Source organism: Cervus canadensis, chromosome 10 (genome assembly GCF_019320065.1).
Source record: "Cervus canadensis isolate Bull #8, Minnesota chromosome 10, ASM1932006v1, whole genome shotgun sequence".
Classification (NCBI taxonomy): domain Eukaryota; kingdom Metazoa; phylum Chordata; class Mammalia; order Artiodactyla; family Cervidae; genus Cervus; species Cervus canadensis.
Window position 1 is genome coordinate 56,817,175 of NC_057395.1, and position 22,286 is coordinate 56,839,460.

The 22,286-nt window shown below is 50.9% G+C and overlaps 1 protein-coding gene across 2 annotated transcripts in view; it reads left to right on the forward strand.

Annotated features, from left to right (window-relative positions):
- APCDD1L (APC down-regulated 1 like) overlaps positions 1 to 18,188 on the forward strand; it is a 47,115-nt gene extending 28,927 nt beyond the window's left edge. The window contains exons 2-4 of one of the 2 annotated variants that reach the window (XM_043479363.1): positions 9,207 to 9,345; positions 11,710 to 12,262; positions 15,834 to 18,188. In XM_043479363.1, the coding sequence (XP_043335298.1) occupies positions 9,207 to 9,345; positions 11,710 to 12,262; positions 15,834 to 16,598 (1,457 nt within the window). In that variant the 3' untranslated portion in view covers positions 16,599 to 18,188. The remainder of the gene's footprint in view (positions 1 to 9,206; positions 9,346 to 11,709; positions 12,263 to 15,833) is intronic. The other variant, XM_043479364.1, reaches the window with a different exon arrangement.
- The last annotated feature ends 4,098 nt before the right edge of the window (positions 18,189 to 22,286 follow it).

The following is a 22,286-nucleotide window of genomic DNA, read 5'->3' on the forward strand; positions in this document are numbered from 1 at the left end:
GTGCTGATGAGGCTGAAGCAGGAAATTTGGTATAAATTATGAATATCTACGGGGCCAACGTGCAGATCTGGGAACACAGGCACTCAAGTCGAGCTCAGGAGGACATGTGTCCAAGACACCAGAACATCTGGGTAAAAGGGGAAAAGCTCCCATGAATCACCCGGACGCCTCGGCTGTTTGGAAGCAGCTGGACCTTGGCTGGGATTTCTCAGTTTTCATCCGGGTGGAAGACCCGGCCAGAGAGAGGAGTGATTAGCATTATCACGGGGCTCAGGGAGTTTTGATGGGAACGGTTTTCTGTACTGGAACATTCCTAAGCAAACAAACAAATTAAAAAAAAAAAAAAATCTGGCTGCTGAGCCAGGCCTGGTGGGCCAGACTCTATCTCCCAAATCCCCCCTTCCCTTCCCACCCCATGAGCCCTGCATTTTCTCTCCCCTTAGCAGGAAATGCTCAACACAGGCCTTGGGGAGAGATCTATGTGGTCAGCCAGTCCCCTCAACAATATGTTTTCAATTTTGGAAATATAAACATAATAAAACAGTTGCCTTCTACAAGCAGCACCTATAACGTCCACCTTTTCCACCGACCCCTTGGTCCAGCCCAAGCGGGAACTTTTCATGGAAAACAGGGGAGACAGTGACAAACCAAGCTACATTCCTTCCACAGCCTTTCAACACACTGACATCTGAGTCTGAGGCCCTCGTGCATCTCAGAAGCTCAGAATCTGTTTTCCTAGGCACGTGGTCCCTCCAGAATTTCTGCTCCCTCAGGATGTGGTCCCTCCTGAGGGAGCAGAAAGTTGCTCCCTCGGGGCAACTTTAAACTCTCCAAACTCACCATTCAAAGGCAGGCACATTTCTCAGTCCCGGGAAGCTGCAGGGCTGAGGAAGCAGGATGTCCTTTTGCTAGAGCACGCCACTACTGAGTTTCCCAAGAATACAAAGTCTATCCTGTCCACCCCCTCCTCCTCCACGCCCCTTCCCTCTGGCCTTGAAGGCAAAGACCCTCAGATCAGATGGATAATGAGATTCAATTACGGCCAAATGAGGGCCATATGAGGGGTATGAGGGCTGGCCGTCCACACCAGAGGGGGAACTTTAGGCTCCTTAGAATTCAAAGTTTGTCTTCATAGTTCTGTGACTTGCTGGTACTGTCACCGCATGTCAATCTGTGACCTTCTCAGGGGAGTTTAAACGGAAACCTTGAGTGGCTTTTGTGCTGTGGCTCCCTTGCAAAGCACGTCTTCTGCTGTAGCAACGTGGTGACGGCTGCCATCTCGACAGCCAGATTCTGAAGCTTGTTGGCCAAACATCCTGTGTGTGTTGCCGCACGCCAGCGCGTCTCAATGTGTAAAGGGCGGCCGCCTCTAATCAAGAGAGGTTATTTTGGGGTGGGGATTTTTATTGAAAACGTGCATAAGCTTCCAAGTCCAGACATTCTAGGTGAATTACCTCAAGCTCAGGATTTTGAAATAAACCAGAGGGTTTCAGATTTTTTTTTTTTTTTAAGCAAGAGAACACTTTTTTCAAAGCAGATCTTAATTAGCCTCCCAGGACATAAACCAGAGCAAAGGGTGGGGGGCTGCGTGGGCTGAAACAGAAGGTGAGAGACCAGGGTCCCACTTACTGGGTCTCCCCGTCTCTCATGAAAAAAGTCTCTGTTTTTGGAAACCAGCTTGGAAACCTCTGATACAGTGAAATTTGATGCAGACAGCCCAGGACTATCCAGTCCAGCAGCCACCGGCCACATATGGCCCCCGAGCCCCTGAAATGTGACCCATCTAAACTCAGTTCTGCTGGAGTGTAAATGTACACCCGACTTTGAAGACTTGTGTTTGAAAGAGTGTATAAAATATCTCACTACGAGTTTTCATATTTATACATGTTGAATTTATTACAGACACTATTGGGGCTGGATAAAATATTGTTAAAATTAATTGCACCTGCTACTGTTTGGCTTTTTATAAAGTATGACTCACAGTATGTGTCTATTGAGCAGTGCTGTGGAGCCAGGTTGGAGACTGCCCTGGGATGAAGAACCATATCAGGGTCCTGGTTTTGCAGGGTGGGCCCCAAGGATCAAAAAGGCTTTAAAGCCAAGGAGCTAGCATCAGGTGTTTATGCCAGATCTCACCCATCCTCAAAACTCTAGGCAGGACTTGAGGCTCAGACTTAAATCTCCCTTTGACTACTTCTCTTTCCTTTCTCCCTGCTTGGATAAACCAGGGTCCCCGTCCTGCTGGGAACTCCCTTACTTACTATCCTTCTACCCTCAGCCAGATTCTTAGTGATCCCAACAGCTGCAAGCCTTCTTTTTCTTCACTTCCATTTCAAGCCTGACCCTATTAGCCACACACATGATGGAAATCACCAGTCAATTTTTAGGAGGGGAAGCCCCAAGGGATGGGAGACGTGTCAACAAGGAATTTATGTGCATTGATCTCATGGAGCACAAGTCATTCATTCATCCATTCAACTAAAAGCAGCAATCACAACTAGCATTTATTGAGTGCTTACTATGCGAAGGCATTGTCCTAAGTGCTGTCCATGTCTTGACACAACAGATCTTTAGCATCCATTGGCCACTGTCCTAAAGGGCTGGGGAATTGGCAGGGAGCAAGAGAGATAAGGGCCTGTCCTCATGGAAAGGAGGGAGAAAGAAAAGAGGAAATAAATGAAGAAAAGAAGGAAAGAGGAGAGGGAGGGAGGCAGGGCAGGAGGAGAAAGAGGGAAAGAAAAGAGGGAGGGAGGGAAGGAAGGAAGGAAAAAGAGAAGAGAGACTTGGGGTGCTTGGAGTGACACCTCAGTAGCAGTGAGCACCCAGCACCCAGATCTTGGTTTCTAAATACCATTCTCCAATAAAAGGAACCAGGACACCTTGGAGAAATGGCTGACTACAGGGCTGGGGCAGGAAATATGTACATAATGAGCCTGGAAGATCTAGTGCCAGAAAGTGAGGACATGCTAAAAAACTAAACAAAAACAAATAAATACCAAATGCATGTAGAAAGGACCCAGGAAGGAAGTCGATATTGCTCCCGATGGGCACAGGGATAATTTGAGCCACAGACTAAATAATGATAGCAGTGGATTGTAACCTGTAAAACAAAATATCACTGAGTTCACACTAATACAAATAACAATAGAATAAAGAGATACGCAGGGAGAAGAGAGCATGCTTCTTTATAGCACAATCCCAATCAATAAATTCAGAAAGAAGGGTGGAACTAGCAAATGACAATTTGGAAAACACCACAGTTATAACTTGTAAGTAAGAATCATCAATGGTCATCAATAGATACTAAAATTAGTAGGGGGAGTATAATGACAAACAAGATATTTGCATGACCTCTAAGTATATCCCCATAAGATAATTATTAATTACAAAGAGGAAAATAGTCGTTTAGCAGATGCTTCCTTACGTGAGTGGTCAAAGTTAATATTACCAGTGCTTCCCGAGCAATGCACTGCGAAAGGGCACAAAATCACTTATTTGGGGGTTGGGCCAAAACTGTGTAAACTGAATGTAATCATAAAGAAACATCCAAAAATCCTAAATTGAAGAACACACTTCAAAACAACTGGCCAGTACTCTTCAACAGTGTCAAGTTTATGAAAAACAAAGACCCAAGAAGCATTTCTGATTGAAGGACTAAAGAGACATCACTGCGAACTGTGACTGCAGCCATGAAATTAAAAGATGCTTGCTCCTTAGAAGAAAAGCTATGACAAACCTAGACAGCATATTAAAAAGCAGAGACATCACTTTGCTGACAAAGGTCCATATAGTCAAAGCTATGGTTTTTCCCTGAGTTGTGTACAGAAGTGAGAGTTGAACCATGAAGAAAGTTGAGGGCTGAAGAATTGATGCTTTCACACTGTGATGCTGGAGAAGACTCTTGAGAGTCCCCTGGACAGCAAGGAGATCAAACCAGTCAGTCTTAAAGGAAATCAACTCTGCAGATTCATTGGAGGGACTGATGCTGAAGCCAAAGCTCCAATACTTTGGCCATCTGATGGGAAAAGATGACTCATTAGAAAAGACCCTTATCCTGGGCAAGATTAAAGGCAAAAGGAGAAGGGGGTGACAGAGGATCAGATGGTTAGATAGCATCACTGACTCAATAGACATGAATCTGAGTAAATTCCAGGAGATAGTGAAGGACAGGGAAGCCTGGTGTGCTGCAGTCCATGGGGTCGCAAAGAGTTGGACATGACTTAGTGACTGAACAATGACAAAAAGACATGACAACTAAATGTGATGTCTGATCCTGCATTGGATTCTGGACCAGAAAGGAAACACTACTGGAACAACTGGTAATATCTGCATAGGATTTGTAGGTTAGGTCATAACATGGGATCAGTGTTAATTTCTTGGTTTTGACCATTGTACTATGTCTATGCAAGATGGTAACCTTTGGGGAAATCAGGGATAGTAGAGCTCTTTCTACTGCTTCAGCAACATTTTTGTAAGGTACGAAACGATCTCAACTTGAAAAGTCAAAAAATAAAAGTAAATTAACAACAGTAAGCAGGTAAGTAATTGAGAGAGGTGATGAGTGCTGTCCAGGTGAGAAGAGAGATAGAAAAGAGCAAAAGGGAAGGTTTGATGTCAGCCTCCCAGAAATCCCAATTATGCTGAGGCCGCAGCAAGCAGAGAGCACCCCGCTCAAAACAGAGGGAGGGTGCTCTGGCCAAGAAATAGCTCTGCAATGGCCCCGAGGCAGGAGAGTCTTTGCTGCTCATCCCCAGGAACACACAGTGGAGAAGTATGGTGGGAGTTTATGGATGGCCTTGGATGACAGCCAATTTTGAAGGGCCCTGGAGATCCTAAGGAAAAGCATGGAATGCTACTCCAAGTATATTAGGAAGTTTTTGGCCATTGTGTAAATTTCCTTTGAGACACTTATGATTCTTTGAAATTACAATCTGTAGTGAGTCTGCTTGATTAATGCCAGCCTCCCCGAGAGAACAGGAACTCTGGCTATCACGTGCTCCGTTACAAAGCATGTAACAGCCATGCAAGGTTCATGGTAGGGGAGGGGAGGGAGAAGTGAATAGACAAAGGTTATGGTGCTGGGAGGCCTGGGTGGCTTGGTATGGGTTGTGAATTGAATTGTGTCCCTAAAAAGATGGTACCAGTAAACGTGACCTTATTTGGAAACAAGGTCTCTGCTGATGTAGATGCAGTCATACTGGATAAGGGTGGACCCGAACCCAGTGACTGATGTCTTTATAAGAGAGAGGAGAGGGAGGTTTGGCTACAAAGACATAGACACACACAGAGAAAAGACAGTCATGTGAAGACAGAGGGAAAGAGTAAAATGATACACTTACAAGCCAAGGATGCTTGGCTTCCCCAGAGGCTGGAAGAGGCAGGAAGGACCCTCCCTTGGAGCCTCCAGAGAGAGGCAGCCCTGCCCACACCTTGATTTCAGACTTCTGGTCTCCAGACTGTGAAAGAATAAAGTCCTGCCATTTTCAGTCCCCTAGTTTGCTGTCCTTGGCCATGAAGGCTCCAGAATGCACAGCCATGGGGGGAAGAGAGGTGAGAACCTTGGCCTCTGCCATTCTGTGCACCCCTTCAGGCTACTGACCACATCTACATATTAAATAGTTGCTTATTAAATATCATTTACTTAAAGTGTTACTTAATTTTTAAAAATCCAATGCAGACCAAACCCCTTTTAAAACTCAGTCTTGTCTTTGGCATCCTGGGCCGTGAAAGCCTGATTTTGCTACAGTAACAGCCGCTGCTTTTTAACACCCTGTAAAATCAATGCATAACCACTGGAATAAGAAATACTCACCACTGCACCTAAAATCACCTGGCACACCTCCCAGAACCTCGGAACAAGCCAATTAGGATAGAAAAAAAAAAGCGAGTGTTTTTCCTTTGCTTTTTGCCCCCAACAGAAAGATATCTGAAGACCTGATATTTCTCCATCTGCTCTGGCTACGAACCCCATGCCTTCTCTCCCCCACCTCCTCCCCTATTGATCCAGACCCACGCTTTCCACGATCTTTGAAGAAAACAGGGCAGTGCACCTAGGTGTAAACCGGCTCCCAAGACTCCATTTTTCATCTGGAAAATGAAGATAATCACGTCCACCTAATAGAAGTGTTGTGAACAGCAGATAAGAAAAGGGCACATATTTTTTATTTTACGAAATACCCCAAATAGGCCAATCCACCGAGACAGAAAGCAGATTAGTGGCTGCAAGGGTTTGAGAGGAGAGAGGCGTGGAGAGTGACTGCTAATGTGTGCAGGGCTTCCTTGTGGGGCGATGAAAAGATTCTGGAACTCGACAGAGCTGATGTTTGCATGACCTGGCAAACATCTTAAATGCCACTGAATTTTAGTTGTATGCTTTAAAGTGGTTAAAATGGTAATGTTTGTGTTAGGTGTATTTTACCCTATTTTTATTTGTTAATTGAATACGAAGCACCTGCCTGGGGTAGCCAGCTCTCCACCCTCTCGAACCTTAGTTTCCTTGTCTGCAAAATGGGGGCACAGACGGAACTTGGGCCATGGGTGGTCTTGCAGATGGTCCATAGGAATGGCTGGCACATGGAAGCACTCCATCAGGGTGCCGACCGGCTGCCTCCTGGGTGGTTATGGGGTGAGACCACCTCTTGAGACCACAAAGTGCCGGTCCTCAAGACAGGCTTCACAGTCCTCTTCTCCCCTAAGGCCCCAGGCAGGCTCCATGTGATGTCTGCCGTGCAGCCCACTGCTGGCATTCTGACTCACAATCACACAACAGGCTGGAGTACATCAGATCTGAAACCCCAGTAGTCTGGTCTGAGCAATTGGACGCTCCGGATTTCATTCTGCAGGTAATTTCAACGACACGATCTAATTTCAAATGTCCTGCTCTTATGAGTGCAAAAGCAGCATAATTTTTAATTAGTGGGTAAACAGTAAATAATGGATGGCGGCAAGTGGACACCACTGTTAATTAAAAATCCATGGTTGATAAAAATCAATTTGGCCCACGCATTTAACTCCGTCTATCAGGTCCCCGAGAAAAGTCGTGCAAGCCAGCCCATGGCACCATCTGCTTTCCGTTGTGGTTTCCTGAGCCCAGACTTTTCTAGGGGAGAAGAGAGGGAGAGAGAGAAAAGAAAATCTATAAGCAGCCTCCGAAACTGGGACTGGAAGCATTACATGAGTTCATTTCTTATCGGTTGGTTTCATTTTTTGTAACCTTGAGGTTGAAACTCTGGCCAGGAGGCAGTATGATGCTCCACGCTGAGGTTTTTGCCAAGAAGGGCTCCATTTTGTGTTTCGTGTGTACATGTTCTGAATATGGTGAGATTCCACCATAGCTCATCATCTCCTGAATTAATTAAATCCCAAACTTTTGCAGAAAAAACAAGGCAAACTAAAAGACACTTAGTGGGAAGATGGTATCTGAGGATTCATGTCAAAATACAAAATGTTTTTGGTGTCCAAAAAAAATAAAAACTAAAAAAAAATTTTTTTAAGTTAAAAAACAAAACAAAACCATGTTGTGCAAACAATGTCTACTTGGAAGCTCAAGAAGAAGGTGTGAGACGTGGATACCCAGACGTGTGTGTTTCAGCTACAGACTCCCAATCAGCCTTGCTGGGCGTTTGGCCCAAGTCAGGCACCTCAGCATCCTGGCTCTGTTCCCCAAAAGGCTAGATGTGCCCGAATGAACACAGAACTACTCTTTCAAGACTCTCCTTGCATGGAGTTACTCTGAGGAGTGGCCCTGACAGCCCTGGGGGCAATTCAAGTGCCCTGTTCCTGGGGACGCCGCAGCGCTGGTTGCCATCGCTCTTATTTGGCTGATTGAAGTCCATAAATCAGGTGTAGGGTATAGCAGGAACATACAAGGGTCCAGTGCCACAGCAGCATTTTCACTCATTCATTCCTTCAACCCCTTCCCCTGCCTGGGATTCAAAAGGAGCCACAGTGAAGTTGACAGGCCAGAGCCCACGGCCTGGCTCCGAGCCTGGCTCCATCCCCTGGGGCAGGCCAGGCCTGGGGCCAGCTGAGCCCAGTTTGCTGAACCCTTGGCTCTGCCCATCATGGGAAGTCGAGACTAACACCGTCCCCTAGGGTCATCGCGATGGTGAGCTAATGTGTAAAAATATTTATAAAATAACATAATAAAAATGTCCAGAGTCAGTACCCAGCTAATAGGGGCTACTGCTGCCTCTTGTCATCGTCACCATCAGCGTCATTCCAGTTTTCTCAGCCGGTCCCAGGGGAACCCAAGAGTCTCCCGGTGAGACCCCAGACCTCCAGGAAAGTGAGGAATCCATTCTGACAGGCCAAGGGGGAGCAGAAAGCTTGGGGGCCCCGGAAGACTGCTGCGAAGGGGCGAAGAGGGGACCCCAAGCCTCCCAGCCCGAGCACCTTTCCTGAACCTGGTGTGGTGTGGGGGGAAACACTCTGAGAAGGCTGGCGATGGAGTGGGGCCAGCAGATTGCAGCGGCTGTAACATTTGGACTCTGCTCACCGCCAAGCTTACAGCCTCCCACATCTGGGCCATGTCAAGCCCGCCTCTCTGAGTAGGGATGACAGTTTCCAGGGGAATTGCTGCTCTTTAGCAGATGAAGGCCCTGGTGCTCTCACCTCCGAGCCGCTCCTAGAAGTGAAGATCTGGCCAGGCCTGTCTGGTCTCCACGAGATGATCATATCTGGCGGGGGAGGGAGGGGGTCCCTGGAGAGGGCGGGGGGCCCTCTTCCCGGAGGCCTCTGAGTCCCCCACCCCCACCGCCCTCTGTTGGCCTCGTGCCTCAGCCCCGGCCCTACCACACACATCCTGAGCATCATCGTGTACCCAGTGCCTTCCTGGTCCACCCATGTGGGCATGGACAATGCCTGGACCTGGCACCACCGAGAGACCACAAAGGGAGTGGCCGCGAGGGGCAGGTGCAGGTCTGGCCGCTCCAGGAGGCAGAGGTCAAGCTGAACCTGGGCTCCTGGGGCAGACGATGGCAGTCCCACTGTCCGGCTCCTCTGGCTGGGTCCTGGCTGCCTCCTGCCCCTGGTTCCGGGCCTTTCCACACCGCCCAGTGGCACTTGGCCGCAGGAGAAGGTGCAGGTGGGCGCAGAACCTTGCCTAGCTCTCTGCTGCCCCCTGAGCCGGGCGGGGGGCGGGGGGGCAGTCAGCTAGAGAACCAGGATGTGCCTGGATCGCTGACCTGGGTCTGTCTGCTTTGCAGCCCGCACTGCAGAGGCAGCTGGGATGGCAGGGGCAGGCCACCTGCGCTGGGAACCACGCTGCCAGCAGCCCCTGCCCAACAGAGCCCCAGTCACTGCGCTGCTGCCCCCACGCCTGGATGGGCCCTGGATATCCACTGGGTAAGACCCGAGGGTCATACTGACCACAGGCCCCTGGGCTGGGAGACCTCGCCCTGAGCCTCCGTGTTCACATCTGTGAAACGGGCACAATTCATGCAGTTGTCCAGAGGCTGCCCAGGCATGGGCTTGCTTGTTACCCTCCCCAGAGTGAGCCTAGGAGGCTAGAAGGAGCCATCCAGAGAGGGCCCAAGAGTCCACCCCACCCACCCAATTCTTTTAACCTGACAGTCTCATCTGACGTTTCAGAGGCCCTACTGCTGCTCTGAGGGGTGGGCTTTGCGCTCTGCCCTCACTGGTGGGGCAGCCAGCAGGGTCCTCCCTCCCAGGGTCAGAGGGAAGGCAGGCAGCGTCCTCCCCCACCATCCCCTTGGCCCAGTCCCACTCTGAGGTCAAGGACTGGACTTTGCACGTCCTCCATGCACCCCCTGAGATCAGGGGGAAAATTCCACTGCCAAACATCTGCTAGCAGCTCTCTGGGGTGGGTGGGGACTTGAGATCTGCAAAGTTGCTCTGGATGCATTCCCAGGCTCTGTCCCCACCTCGGGTCCACAGGCCAGGTGGGATTCAGGCATCACTGGCCAGGGTCACTGTGAGACAGAACATGAGGAGGAAGGGGGCTGGCTACAGGCTGTTCTTGCCCTGGGACAACAGCATTCCAGATAGTTCTAGAAGCTTCTAGTATTTTCTTCCTAGAAAGTCCTCCATTGTACCCTTCAGACAGGGTCTACTGCTTTCTGGGAGCAGCATAGGGAAGGACCCAGAGTCTGAGAACCATGAAGACATCTAGTGTGACCTGCTACCTTCCCTTGGGCAAATCTCCCCACGCTGGGGTGAGAGTCACTTCTCTCTGTTTAACTACCGCCGGTACTGATTCTTACACGTGGTAGTTCTTAGGATTCTTCTTAAGAAGAATCTTTGCGATTTCCTTACGATTCTTCTTTAAACCAACTTGCTTTTGTTGGTGTAAATATATTCATGTATTTTTACAGCTTTATTGGGGGATAATTGGTGTACTGTACACATTTACAGTACTGTGATTATGTTTTAAAGGAAGTGTAATATCACTATGGATATCGAGAGCTGAGCCACTTGCCATAAATAGGAGGTAACCATGAAAAGAAAGTCTGAAAACAAAGCAACATCATTAAGTTCTCACCCGATTCTCTCACTGCCTGCCTAAGGCCCTGAGTCTGTCTGTTTTGGGAAAAAGGGGAGGTTGGTGTTAAAGACATAGGATAGAAAGAAAAGGCTGGTGAGAACATGTTTCTCCTGCTCCAGCAGCCCTAGTACAAAAAATACTGAGAAAATAATAGTCCAGGTACTGCCTGTCTGTGGAGTGGCTCGTCCACCGTCCACCCCAGCTGAGCCCCCACGGGAAAGTCCCAGATGCACCCTGACCCCAGCCCAGGGTGTGACAGGGTCCAGGAGTCCTGTTTTCATCACCAGCAGAATAGGGCCTGAGGACCAGGACTGGCTTTGTGAACAAAGCTTTACTGGCACACAACCACACCCATTACATACAGTACTGTCTCTGGCTACTTTGGCTCCAAGACCACGATCTTGAGTAATTACAGCAAAGACCACCTGGCCACAAAGACAAACTAGTTATAGTCTGACCCTATCCATGAAAAGTTTGCTGACCCCCCAGTTTAGATCAACAAGTCTGTCACAGGGCTGGATGAAACCTAGTTTGGGGTGGGGTGGGGGCAGTGTCGGTCAGCTTAGCAAATGGGGAGACAATATAAGCGCTCATCATTCATGAGTCACTCAGTGAGGACCAGGGTTGGGGGATCCAGTGTGTGCCTGGCCTTGGAGCAGGTGCTAGGAATCCACCCGGGCGAGAATAGGCAGGACTCTGCCTCCCAGAGCTCAGAGCAGAGGGTTCCCCACACGAAGCAAAGGAGCCCCCATTTCTTAAACACCTCCCAGGTGCCACCACTGTGCTGGTTGCTCCCTGGGAGCCCGGCCTGTGGATCTGATGCCCGGGTCCAGAGGAAGGAGCTGGGCGTCACCCTGGATCACACTCCTCATGAGGGACTAAAATGGAATTTGAACCAGGGGCCTCTGGCTGCAAAGCCTGTGTGTTTCCTGGACCAATGGGGATCTATGGGGGCCCAGGCCAGAAGCAGGGAGATGTCGGCTGAAAAAGGTGGTTAGGACTGAATGGAAGGAAAGCTTCTGTTGAGACCATAAGGCAAGAGAGGAAGGCCCGCAGCATGCAGAGGGGGGCTGAGGGCAGTTGGGGAAACTGAGCCTGCAGGCCTGAGAGAAAGGCTGCGGGAGGTGGAGCTCGGAGCTGCCCTGGGCTTCACCAAGCACGACCTCAGCTCACTGCTCTGCACCCCGTCTCCTTCTGCCCCGCAGCTGCGAGGTGCGTCCGGGACCCGAGTTCCTCACCCGCTCCTATACTTTCTACCCCAACCGCCTGTTCCGCGCCTACCAGTTCTACTACCGGGACCCCTCGTGCCGCGAGCCCGCCCACTCGCTGCTCATCAAGGGCCGGGTGCGCCTGCGCCGGGCCTCCTGGGTCACCCGCGGCGCCACGGAGGCCGACTACAACCTGTACAAGGTGGGCGTCGTCTTCCACAGCCGGCGCGCCCTGCTTGAGGTGGCCGGGCGCCTGGACCACAGTAAGGCGAGCCGGGACTGCGCGCACCGCCTGCCCCCCGCGCGGGCCTGGCTGCCCGGCGCCCTGTATGAGCTGCTGGGCGCCGGGGCTGAGCGTGACTGCGCGGCCGCCCTGGGCTTCACCATGCACGATCTCAGCCTGGTGCGCGTGCAGCGCCGCTTGCAGCCTGAGCCCCGGGCCGCGCCCCGCCTGGTGGAGGAGCTCTACCTGGGGGACATCCACACCGACCAGGCCGAGCGGCGGCACTACCGGCCCACCGGCTACCAGCGTCCGCTGCAGAGCGCCCTGGTGAGTCTGGGGCCCCGGGAGGGTGAGTTCTGAGAGCCTGTGGGGCCTGTCCCTGCTTGGAGCCCTCTTTTCCCCCAATGCCAACCCCACGCTGGTCTACTGGCCCCAGGACCTTTGCACATGCTCTTTCCTCTGATTGAGGCCTTTCCTGAGGTCTGGACAGGACTGGCTTTTTCCAGCAGGAACTCCTGGGTTGCCTTCTTGAGTCTGGTCCTCCTGGATCCTAGAGGGTTCTTTCCTGCCCCTGCTGGGCTGGTGCAGGTCCCTGTCTCTCAGGTCTCTGCTCGGCTCTCCCCTCCCCTCCCCACTCTGCACACGCTCAGGGCTGCACTGTTTATTTGCAGGTTGACTGCCTTACCCCAGCAGCACTGGATGCTCTGCAGGGGGGAAGCCCTGTGCCCCTCTGTGTCCCCAGCCAGAGCCCAGGGGCTGGCACACTTGCTGGGCTCATAAACATTGGTATATGAACTGGGGGACTGGGGGGCACTGAAGCCACAGGGCTACAGGAGTTTGCTGCCCACTCTCACAATTAGAAGAATTTTTAATTCTTTTGAGTTTAGGTTGAGGTTAGTAAAAACGAACTCAAGGTTAGGCTGGTGGGTTAAGAATGTCTGTAAGAGATAACCAAGGGATATTTTTCAAAAGTGAAAATCGTTCAGGCATCCTTATCAAGTGATTTTTGAACCCACAGGCAACCCTCACACATTCAGTGGATATTGAGTGCCTGCTGTATACTAGACACTTAAGGAATTAAATCAAATGAGGCGAAGGATCCACCGTGTATGGGTTGGGGGGAGGCGGGGGGCACCCTCTGCTCTCTCTCCTTCTCCCTCTTCCCTCCTCCCAACTCAGGATCTGGGAGGAAGCACAATAAGAAGTTCTCACAATCAGAAAATCAGCCCGAGTTCTTTTCATGACCTCGAAACAATTCTCTGTTTGTCAGCCAATGTTCCAGGCCTCTCTGATGTCCATCCTTCTCAGAGCAGAGAAAGTGCTGGCGGTGGGGTGATTACCGGCACCCATCACCTCATTAGGAGGGCAATGTGCTCCGGACACAGAGAGAAGACCCCAAGGCACGGAGGACGACACCGTCCCTGGGGCCACACACTCTTGCCCTTCTGCTGCCTGACCACCCAAGGTACCCGTGCAACCTGCAGTGTAATTGCTAAGCAGGACACACGTGCATATGAGCCTGGGCCGGCAGGCCAGATGTGCAGACGTTAAATTAAATGTCTTCTCACCAACTGCCCTGCTCCCCATAGAAAAAGAAAAAGGAAGATAATTTCAAAGATGGATGCACTGCAGATAAACTCCCAAGTAACAAATTAGTCATTACCTTAAGCTCTCTGGGTCCCAAGCCTTGCCCACAACCCAAACCAGATGGTAAATATGAACATTTTTAGAAGTTAATTTAAAGCCAATTTGATCCCCAAATTCATTGACTGGATATAGAGTCCTAATTGACCAAAATCATCTAAGGCTGGTGTCACCTCTAGGGGTTAATTAGAAACTGTTCTGTGTTGTTAGTATAACTTTATGGAACAAGCTTAAATCAGGAGTTTGGCTTGCACACAAGTGTGAATTCTGCTGGCCGGGGTCTTGTGTATTAACACATGCAACTCCGGACCTGTGCACAGTGATGCCCGGGAAGGTTTTTTTGAGGGAGATGGATATTTCCTTCCACCCTCTTCCCGAGCATCGGAGAAGGAGATGCTTTGTCTCTCCCTCTCTCACTTTCCAGTCTTGCTTGTTCTCCATTTGTTTCTGCCATTGCAGAAGACTGGTTGCCCCAGATCACCAGCCAGCATCCCCAGATAGCCTGTATGCAGAAGATATTTTTTGAGGGAGAAAGGCAGCCCAGAGATTATTTTGATATAACACATTATGTCCTGTCAATACACATTAGTGTAACAACAATTGGAATTGGAATGTGGGTTAAAATGCCTAAATTAGAGGAGACTCTTATCAGCCAGCATTCCAATTACCAGCACTCCAGCTAACTATCCAGCTTTCTTGCTTCTTTGTTACAAATGTTTCTGTATCCATTTATTTAGCATTGCCAAGTGCTTTCAGGCCCTCTGGGTCAAAATCCCCCAAAACAGAAAGAATATCATTTTCTGTATGATAGAAATGGAATTCTGGGCAAGTGTAGGTTCATCATAGAAATAAATAAGTAGAGCTTATAATGTAGCAATCCAAAATAGAAAAAAAAAGTTTTCACTCATCCAATATTTCCTTTCTAAACCAGAACTCCCAAATGCCCCTTGTTTGGCATGAGACTCACCCAGCAGCAATCTGTGGAAATATGTTTTTTTTTGGCAAGAAAAATTGGATCTGTTTTCCCAGCTGGACCCTCAAGAAGCATTTCCCTTCCCGGCCCTGTTGTGTACCCTTGGCCCTGAGTCTCCTTCTGGAGCAGCTAAAGCTAAAGATGCTTGCTTTGACAATAGGCTGTTCCAGGACATTTACCTTTCAGAAGGATCCTCTCAACTAAATCCTGGGCAGCAGCTCCCTTAAAAAAAAAAAAGAAGTCAGTATCTTGTTTCTTCTTGGCCTGGACTGAGCTTTTTCACTCCAAAAATCAGAAGACTCCTCCCACGCAATTTGGTTCAGCATCTGCTTCCTGTTGACGTGTTTTACTGTAAACCCAACCCATGAGAATTTATAAGGCAGAGGCAACTGTAAGTAAGGCCAAAGCAAGAGGAAAACAAATCCACAGCCTCAGGCACCTGAGGACTGTGACCTCACCTGACTGCACTAGGGGCTGGGCTTCCAGTGCTAAACAACACAGGGATGGACATCTTTGTGTCTCATCGCTTTGCCAACTTTTCAGCCACACCTCAGCACAGACCCTCAGCAGGCGGGTTCTGAGAGCATGAGAATTTTAGCGGCTCTAAAGTTAACAGCACCTGGAAAGCACTCAGCACAGCTCCTGGCTCCTTAGGAAGCACCTAACAAAGAATGAGTTGGGAGTGAAGGGAGTAACTACAGGCAAGAAGAAGTAAACGTTCATGGTCAAATTTCAGGACCAAGCAGGCCGGGTGTGAGAAAGGACACCTCCTTTCAAATCCCAGGACACAAGTTCCATCTCTCCTTCCTTCCTTCACCCAATACACCTGCTGTGATCAGGAACCTTGCTCGGCTGGGGGGTGGAACAGCCAGGGAAAGACAGTCTGGCTTTCTGGAGCTTACTGTCCAATGAAGCGGGAGGGGCGGAGAGAAGAGGAAAGAGGGGATGATGCATCTCTGAGGGCCACCGTCCAAGGCGAGGTCAGAAGAGGTCTCTCTGAGGCCGGGCTCTGAGCTGAGACTTAGAGGTTGGGAAGAGGGCAGTCCTGCCACGTGCCGAGGCAGAGGGGAAGGTGGGTTCCAGGTAGAAGCAACAGCAGATGCAAAGGCCTAGAGGATGGAGGAGCTGACAGAGGTCCGAGAAGAGTAAAGTGACCATGGGGCTGGAGGCGGGAATGAAGGAAGTGATGGGTGTGGGGGGCGGGATGGCGAGCCAGCCCACTCCAGGCGCTCCCTGGTACCCCACCTCTGACATCACCCTCTTCCCCTTTGTCTCCGCCAGCACCATGCCCACCCCTGTCCAGCCTGCAGCCTCATCGCCCGCTCTGATGAGCACCACCCGCCCGTGCTGCCCCCCCAGGTGGCCCTGCCTCTGCGCCTGGGCGGCCGCTGGGTCAGCCCTGGGTGTGAGGTGCGCCCCGCCGTGCTCTTCCTCACCAGGCTCTTCACCTTCCACGGGCACAACCGCTCCTGGGAAGGGTATTACCACCACTTCTCAGACCCCACCTGCCGGCAGCCCACCTTCACTGTCTACGCGGCCGGCCGCTACACCAAGGGCACGCCATCCGCCAAGGTTCGAGGTGGTACCGAGCTGGTGTTTCAGGTCACCAGGGCCCGCGTCACCCCCATGGACCAGGTCACCACGGCCATGCTCAATTTCTCTGAGCCGAGCAGCTGCGGGGGCCCGGGGGCTTGGGCCCTGGGAGCCGAGCGGGACATCACAGCCACCAATGGGTGTCTGCCGCTCGGCATCAGGCTGCCCCACGTGGAGTATGAGCTCTTCAGGATGGAACGGGACCCGCTCGGGCAAAGCCTGCTCTTCATCGGACAAAGGCCCACCGATGGCTCGAGTCCCGACACCCCGGAGAAGCGGCCCACATCCTATCAAGCGCCCCTGGTGCTCTGTGACAGCGTGGCCTGGGGCTTCTCCCCGCAGCACGGGGCTCAGCTGCAGACACCTGTCCGTGGTGGGACGCCATGTCCCCACGTGGCCCCTCTCCCCGTCCTACTCCTGGTTCTCAGGCCGGCCTTACTCCAGTGGTTGTGAAATCGGTATATGCTTCCAGACGGTGCCTCAGAACACTCGTCTGGCCCATGGACTCCCTCCTGGCCGTAGACTCCTACACCCATGACTGTCCTGGACAGTGACACAGCCTGGCTGCGTCAGCTCAGCACCTGCAGGGTCTGCACCACGGCCAGCAACTTAAGTCATGACCAGACTCAGGCCTGGCAGCAAAGTCACCTGCTCCGAGTTTCTACACGCTCACTCTGATTTTCCTGGGTAGTCCGAGGAGTGGACCACGCCTATCTGCCTGCCCGATGGCGCCCCAGTTCTCTCCTGGAGCCCCAGGATTCAGTGAACTAGGAACACAGTTCTCCACGTGCATGCTGCCACAGTTCTCCTGAGTCTGTGGGTTGCTGTTTAAAGATTATTAATTTGCATTTAGCAATACCAACTCAAAACCAAGCCATGAATTAAAGATGCTGCTTCAGGCTTTCGGCACATCTCAGCTCGCCGGCAGGGGCTCGTCTCTCTTTGGGGGCAACTCAGCTTTCTCAAGTTGTGACTGCTGGTGTTTGTCTGAACCTGCCTGTGCTTCTGCGAGTCAGGCCTCAAGCTGTCAACAGCGTGTGCAGAGAAATCTAGCCCTCCTGGGCCAGCGAGCAAATGAAGGCGGCCCCATCTGAGCCTAGAAGCTCGGCCTCCCTTGCCCACCCCGTTCGCCAGTGCGTGGAGCTAGTGGCTGGGGCCAGGTCTTGGGAGGAAAGCAGTGTTTCCAGCCTTTGGAAAGTAATTAATACTAATGACAGTGGTAACACTAACGTGCTCTGTAATTAGGCCTGCACTGGCATCCTCTGTTTTCAAGATTCCCTGTGCTTGGCTGACAAGGAGGGAGAGAAACCTCCGGTGCATCTCTGGGACCATCCAAGGGTCACTGGTCTGCCCAGCAGTGTCTGGAGGAAGTGGTGGAGAGCCACACCGTGCCCAGTCTGCCCGCTGCAGTGCTGCTGTGCCCATGCTCTCAGTTCAGAGAGAGCTGTCATCGCGGTGGGGACAGGCTGTGCCTCTCCAGGGACCCTGCCTGTGTTCCCAGAGTCTCGTCTGTACACCGCGAAATTAACTGGCCTCCTGGTGGGCTCAAGGGTTTCCGGGACGCTGTGCTGATGAGTCACGCCCTCCTTCCTCTGCCCCAATCCTAGAATCCTATCTATCTCTGGCTCTTATCGAAGATCTTGAACAATTGTCTGTGAGGCTAATGATGCTTTCAGAGGGAGGCCCTTGTCCTCTGTTCGACAGTGTGGGGTTCAATCAGTCCGCTGAAATTGCTAACTTATCTACCCATTCTTTAAAAAAAAAAAAAAAAAAAAACCCACCAAGTTAATATTCTCTATAGGTCTCAGAGAGCTATGAGTGTTCCTGGCATATTTACCAAAGTACAAGAAATAATTAGATTATTTACAGTCTCAGACTGCATCACGGTGGGGGTTGTGTGTGTCTGTGTTCCTGGTGGGGATGAGGGTGGGTGGTGGGGACATGTCCACGGCTGAGCAAGTCTTGTATCCGAGGCTTGAGGCAGCCATACTGCCATTTATCATCAAATTTCAATCTTTTAATAAAATTAAACAGCCTGAAAAATGTTCCTGCTGGTTATTAAAGTCAACCAAGGGGATTATGGTTCTAAAGAAAGGAAGTGAAGTGTCTTGTGGAGAACATGTGAAAGAGAATAAAACCAGTGGACGTGAACTCTGGCTCTCTCTCTGCTGCTCCTTCAGTTCACGCCACTGCCCTGTGCTAATTAAGGCTCTCCAGGGGCTTCCAGCGCACACAGAATAAAATCCCAGGTCTAGACATACCACTGGCTGCCCTGGCTACCCTGGGTGTGCTTTTGTCTCCTGACCACACCAAGCTGTTTCCTGCCCCAGGACCTTTGCATGTGTCATTGCTGCTGCCTGGTGCCTCCTCCCCCAGATTCACAGAGATGCAACTCCTTTCATTCACATCTCAGACTGCATGCCACCTCCTTGGGGAAGCCACATGAATATTCTGCCCCCCACCCCCAAAGCAGCCTCCGTTTCCTGCTCTCCTCTCTATCCACCCCATCACTCTGCTTTATGTTCCTTATAATGCTTGCTGATCACTGTCAGATTTATTCATGTTTATTCTCTGCCTCGAGGGAAGGACTGAGTCAGTCACCGGGGTCTTTTCCAACTGGTACACCACACCTGGTGCTCAGTAGAACCTGGATGAGAATGGTTGGGTAAACCAAGGCTGGTGATCCCAGTTAACCTTCACCAGCAGAGGCGGCACTGCCACATGCCCGGTGAGGCATCCCGTGAGTGGGTGCCCCACAGTGTAGGGGGCGGGGACTTCTGCAACTTGCAGAGAGAATCCAGGCTTGGAGGAGAGAGGGATCAGCCCCAGGCCACCACAGCTGGGCCCCAAGAGCCTAAGCGCAGAGTCTCTGACTCGGGGTGTCCCACTGGGGCACTGGTTCCTGGCAGGGGTGGGAGTCATGATTGTTTGAAGAAAGCAGCTCAGGGCTGCTTTGGAGGACGTGACTGAGCCTCCCCTAATTAGGAAGCCTATGCTGAGGAAGAGAGAAGGTTCCTGGCCCTAGGGACTAGATGGAGGCACTCTCCCATCCTGGGCTTCCTGGTTCTGGAACATTCGATGTGTGTGTGCTAAGTCGCTTCAGTCATGTCTGACACTTTGCGACCCTATGGACCATATCCCATCAGGCTTCTCTGTCCATGGGATTCTCCAGGCTAGAATACTGGAGTGGGTTGCCGTGCTCTCCTCCAGGGGATCTTCCTGACCCAGGGATCGAACCCACATCTCCTGCATTGGCAGGCGGGTACTTTACCACTAGCATCACCTGGGAAGCCCACTCATTGCTGACAGAAAGTTCCAGGCTCTTTTCTCCTGGGCAATAAGCCAAGCTTCCCAGACTCTGGGCTCCAGTGAGGGGTGGGTTTTGACCCAGAGGACTGAGGGGACTCTTCCAGGGCTGGGGACCCACCTTATCGTTATGTCTGGACCCTCCGCAGAGAACTCGAGATGGCTTTAATCAGAAGAGGGGAAAGTAAAACCAACAGTTCTCATTCAAAACAAAACAAAATTAATGTTCTCCATTGTATGTTCAGTCACGTTTGAAAAAAAAAAACCTGTGCAGTTTATAATTTCATAGCGCAGGCTCCCAGGAGGGTAAATGAGCTTTTTTCTTTTTTAATAAAAAGTTTAAATTGTCTACAGCTCTCAGAGGTCTATTAACTAACAGATGCTGGTTATCAACAGAAGTTATTTCTTTGCTTTCTCTAAACGAATGTGCTCAGTTTCCCAGTGGTGCAGCTGGCCTGAGCCACGCAGCTCGAGGTGACGCAGTGGCTCTGGTCCCTGGGGCCCGTGATGCAGCCGGGAGCAGGGAGGGGCAGAGCCTCCGGCCGCAGGGAGGGACCAGCGTCAGTGCCAGCCGGGCCTGGACCCCCTCCCGGCCATTAGTGGAGCCAGCTGGGGAGGGGCTGCTCTGCTCGAGGGGGCCACCTGGGCAGCACTGTGAGACCCCCAGTCTGTTCCTTATGGCATTAAGTGACAGCTGGTTCTTTGTCACACATAGCCCCCATCACACGGACGTGAGCCCGGGAGTCAATTACCTGCCAATATTCCCCAGGGTTCACCTTCTCAGATTAGAGGCCGACCCTCCTGTGACCCCCGGATTCCCCTGAGACCCCTTTGGCCACCTCCATCCTCCATCAGCCCCAGCCAGTCGCCGCCCCCCCCGCCCTGCCGTCCCGAACGTGGTCCCTCTCAGGTTCTTGCCTCTGCTCCCCGCTCTGCCTGGAGCATTCTGCTCACCTCACCCCACTGCGTCACTGCCCACCAGGGCATCCTTTTTATCCCACCACAGCAATTTTCAGGATCTCAAATACCCTATTTGCTGGTTTCCTTCTTTCTTGTCAGCCTCTCTCCTCTAGGGGCTTCCCTGGTGGCTCAGATGGTAAATAATCTGTCTGCAACGCAGGAGACCTGGGTTCAATCCCTGGGTTGGGAAGATCCCCTGGAGAAGGGAATGGCAACCCACTCCAGTCTTCTTGCCTGGAGAATTCCATGGACAGAGGAGCCTGGCAGGCTACAGTCCACGGGGTCGCCAAGAGTTGGACATGGCTGAGCGACTTACACTCCTCCTCTCTTCTCTAGAGTATGAGTTCCTTGACAGCCAACCCTTGTCTGTCTGGTTCTCTGCTGTCCCCCTGGGTGTGGAACAGATCCTGGCGCAGAGTGGGGGCTCAGTAAACACTGAGTAAATGAAGAAATGCTCTGAGAACTGCCTGGAAGGGCTCTGCATTCAAGCATCAAGATGATAACCACATTCTTAAAATACCAGCTTGGAATTTTGTTTGTTTTTTTAATAAGATGGACAAAGCAGAACTGTGTGAACTTGAAGATACCTATTTTCTACCAGCCAGACTCTCCTTAGGAAGGACATTAGGTACAACTGCTGTCCCAGGAGAGGGGGTCACAGCACCCAGCACAGGATCCCCTGAGGATCCATCTCGGGTTTCTCATACTTAAGAGAGGTCACGGAGATCGAGGACACCCTCAGCCTCACATGTGCCCCTACGACTCCATGTTCTTGCTGCTCCAGTCCCCCACTAGCAAAATGAGCTGAAACCTGATGATATTCCTGGAGCCACCCATCTTCAACAGGAAAGACCAAAACTGGCAAGTGATAACTGGCAATGATTCAAGAGGAATCAGCAGCAGAGTCTAAGAGGAATGGCTTTAAACTAGGAAACTTGGTGAGGTTGGGTCTTTTCTCAGTGATGTCATATTTATTTCCTTAAGGCTATTAATTAATAATGTACTACTCTTCCTCCTACATCTGGTATTTTTTTAATACCTCAGGAGAAAATAAATGAACAAAAAACTTAGGTGGTTATTGCTTCTGTTAAAATCAGTCATGTCTGTTTAATAAGACCTATAAGTATTGACTTAGCATCCACCATGAAGGCCTTCCAAACTTCTGGCTAAAGTGGCCAGGTAGAACAAATGCTTTTCCCTCTACTTCCTTCTGAAATCCCAGTAAATGTCAGGAAAAGAATAAAAGGGCACAAAATCACACAGATAAAAAAGGAAGAGAGACAACAGCCAACAAAAGTAAAATTCTGGGATCTGGAACACGGATGGGCCCCTTCCTGTAGTAGGCTGCAAGAAAGTCAAAGAAAAGAGGGGGCGGGTTGGCTGAGAGGTGGAGCTCAGAGGTGTGTCCACTCATATCCTGAAGGCTAAGGAATTGGTGGGCCGAGGCAACTCAGAAGCAGGACAGCAGTAGGGCTGAAAACAGGAGGACCATTTATTTGCAAGTCTATAAAAGGAGTTTTGTCCCTAACCCCTCTAACAACCAGCAGTTTAATCAGAGTATCTTGGGACGTGGAAACCATTTAGGGCAAGGACAAGGTGTAAGCTAAAAATGAAGTAAAGATAATTCTACACATGAAAGAGTGAAGCTGTACATTCTCTTCCTTGTTAAGGGATGATGGCCAGACTTATGCTGCCAGGCAGGAGACTGGAAGATTCCTCTTTAGAGAAATGAGCCCCAGCTAAACCAACTACAGGTACTGACAGCTAGAAATTCCTCAACGAGGTATCTGTTAGGTCCCTAAGGAGTTAGCTTTCATTGAATCCCACTGTTCAACAAATCCCACCTTCACCCATGCACCTTCCCATCAGCTTTTT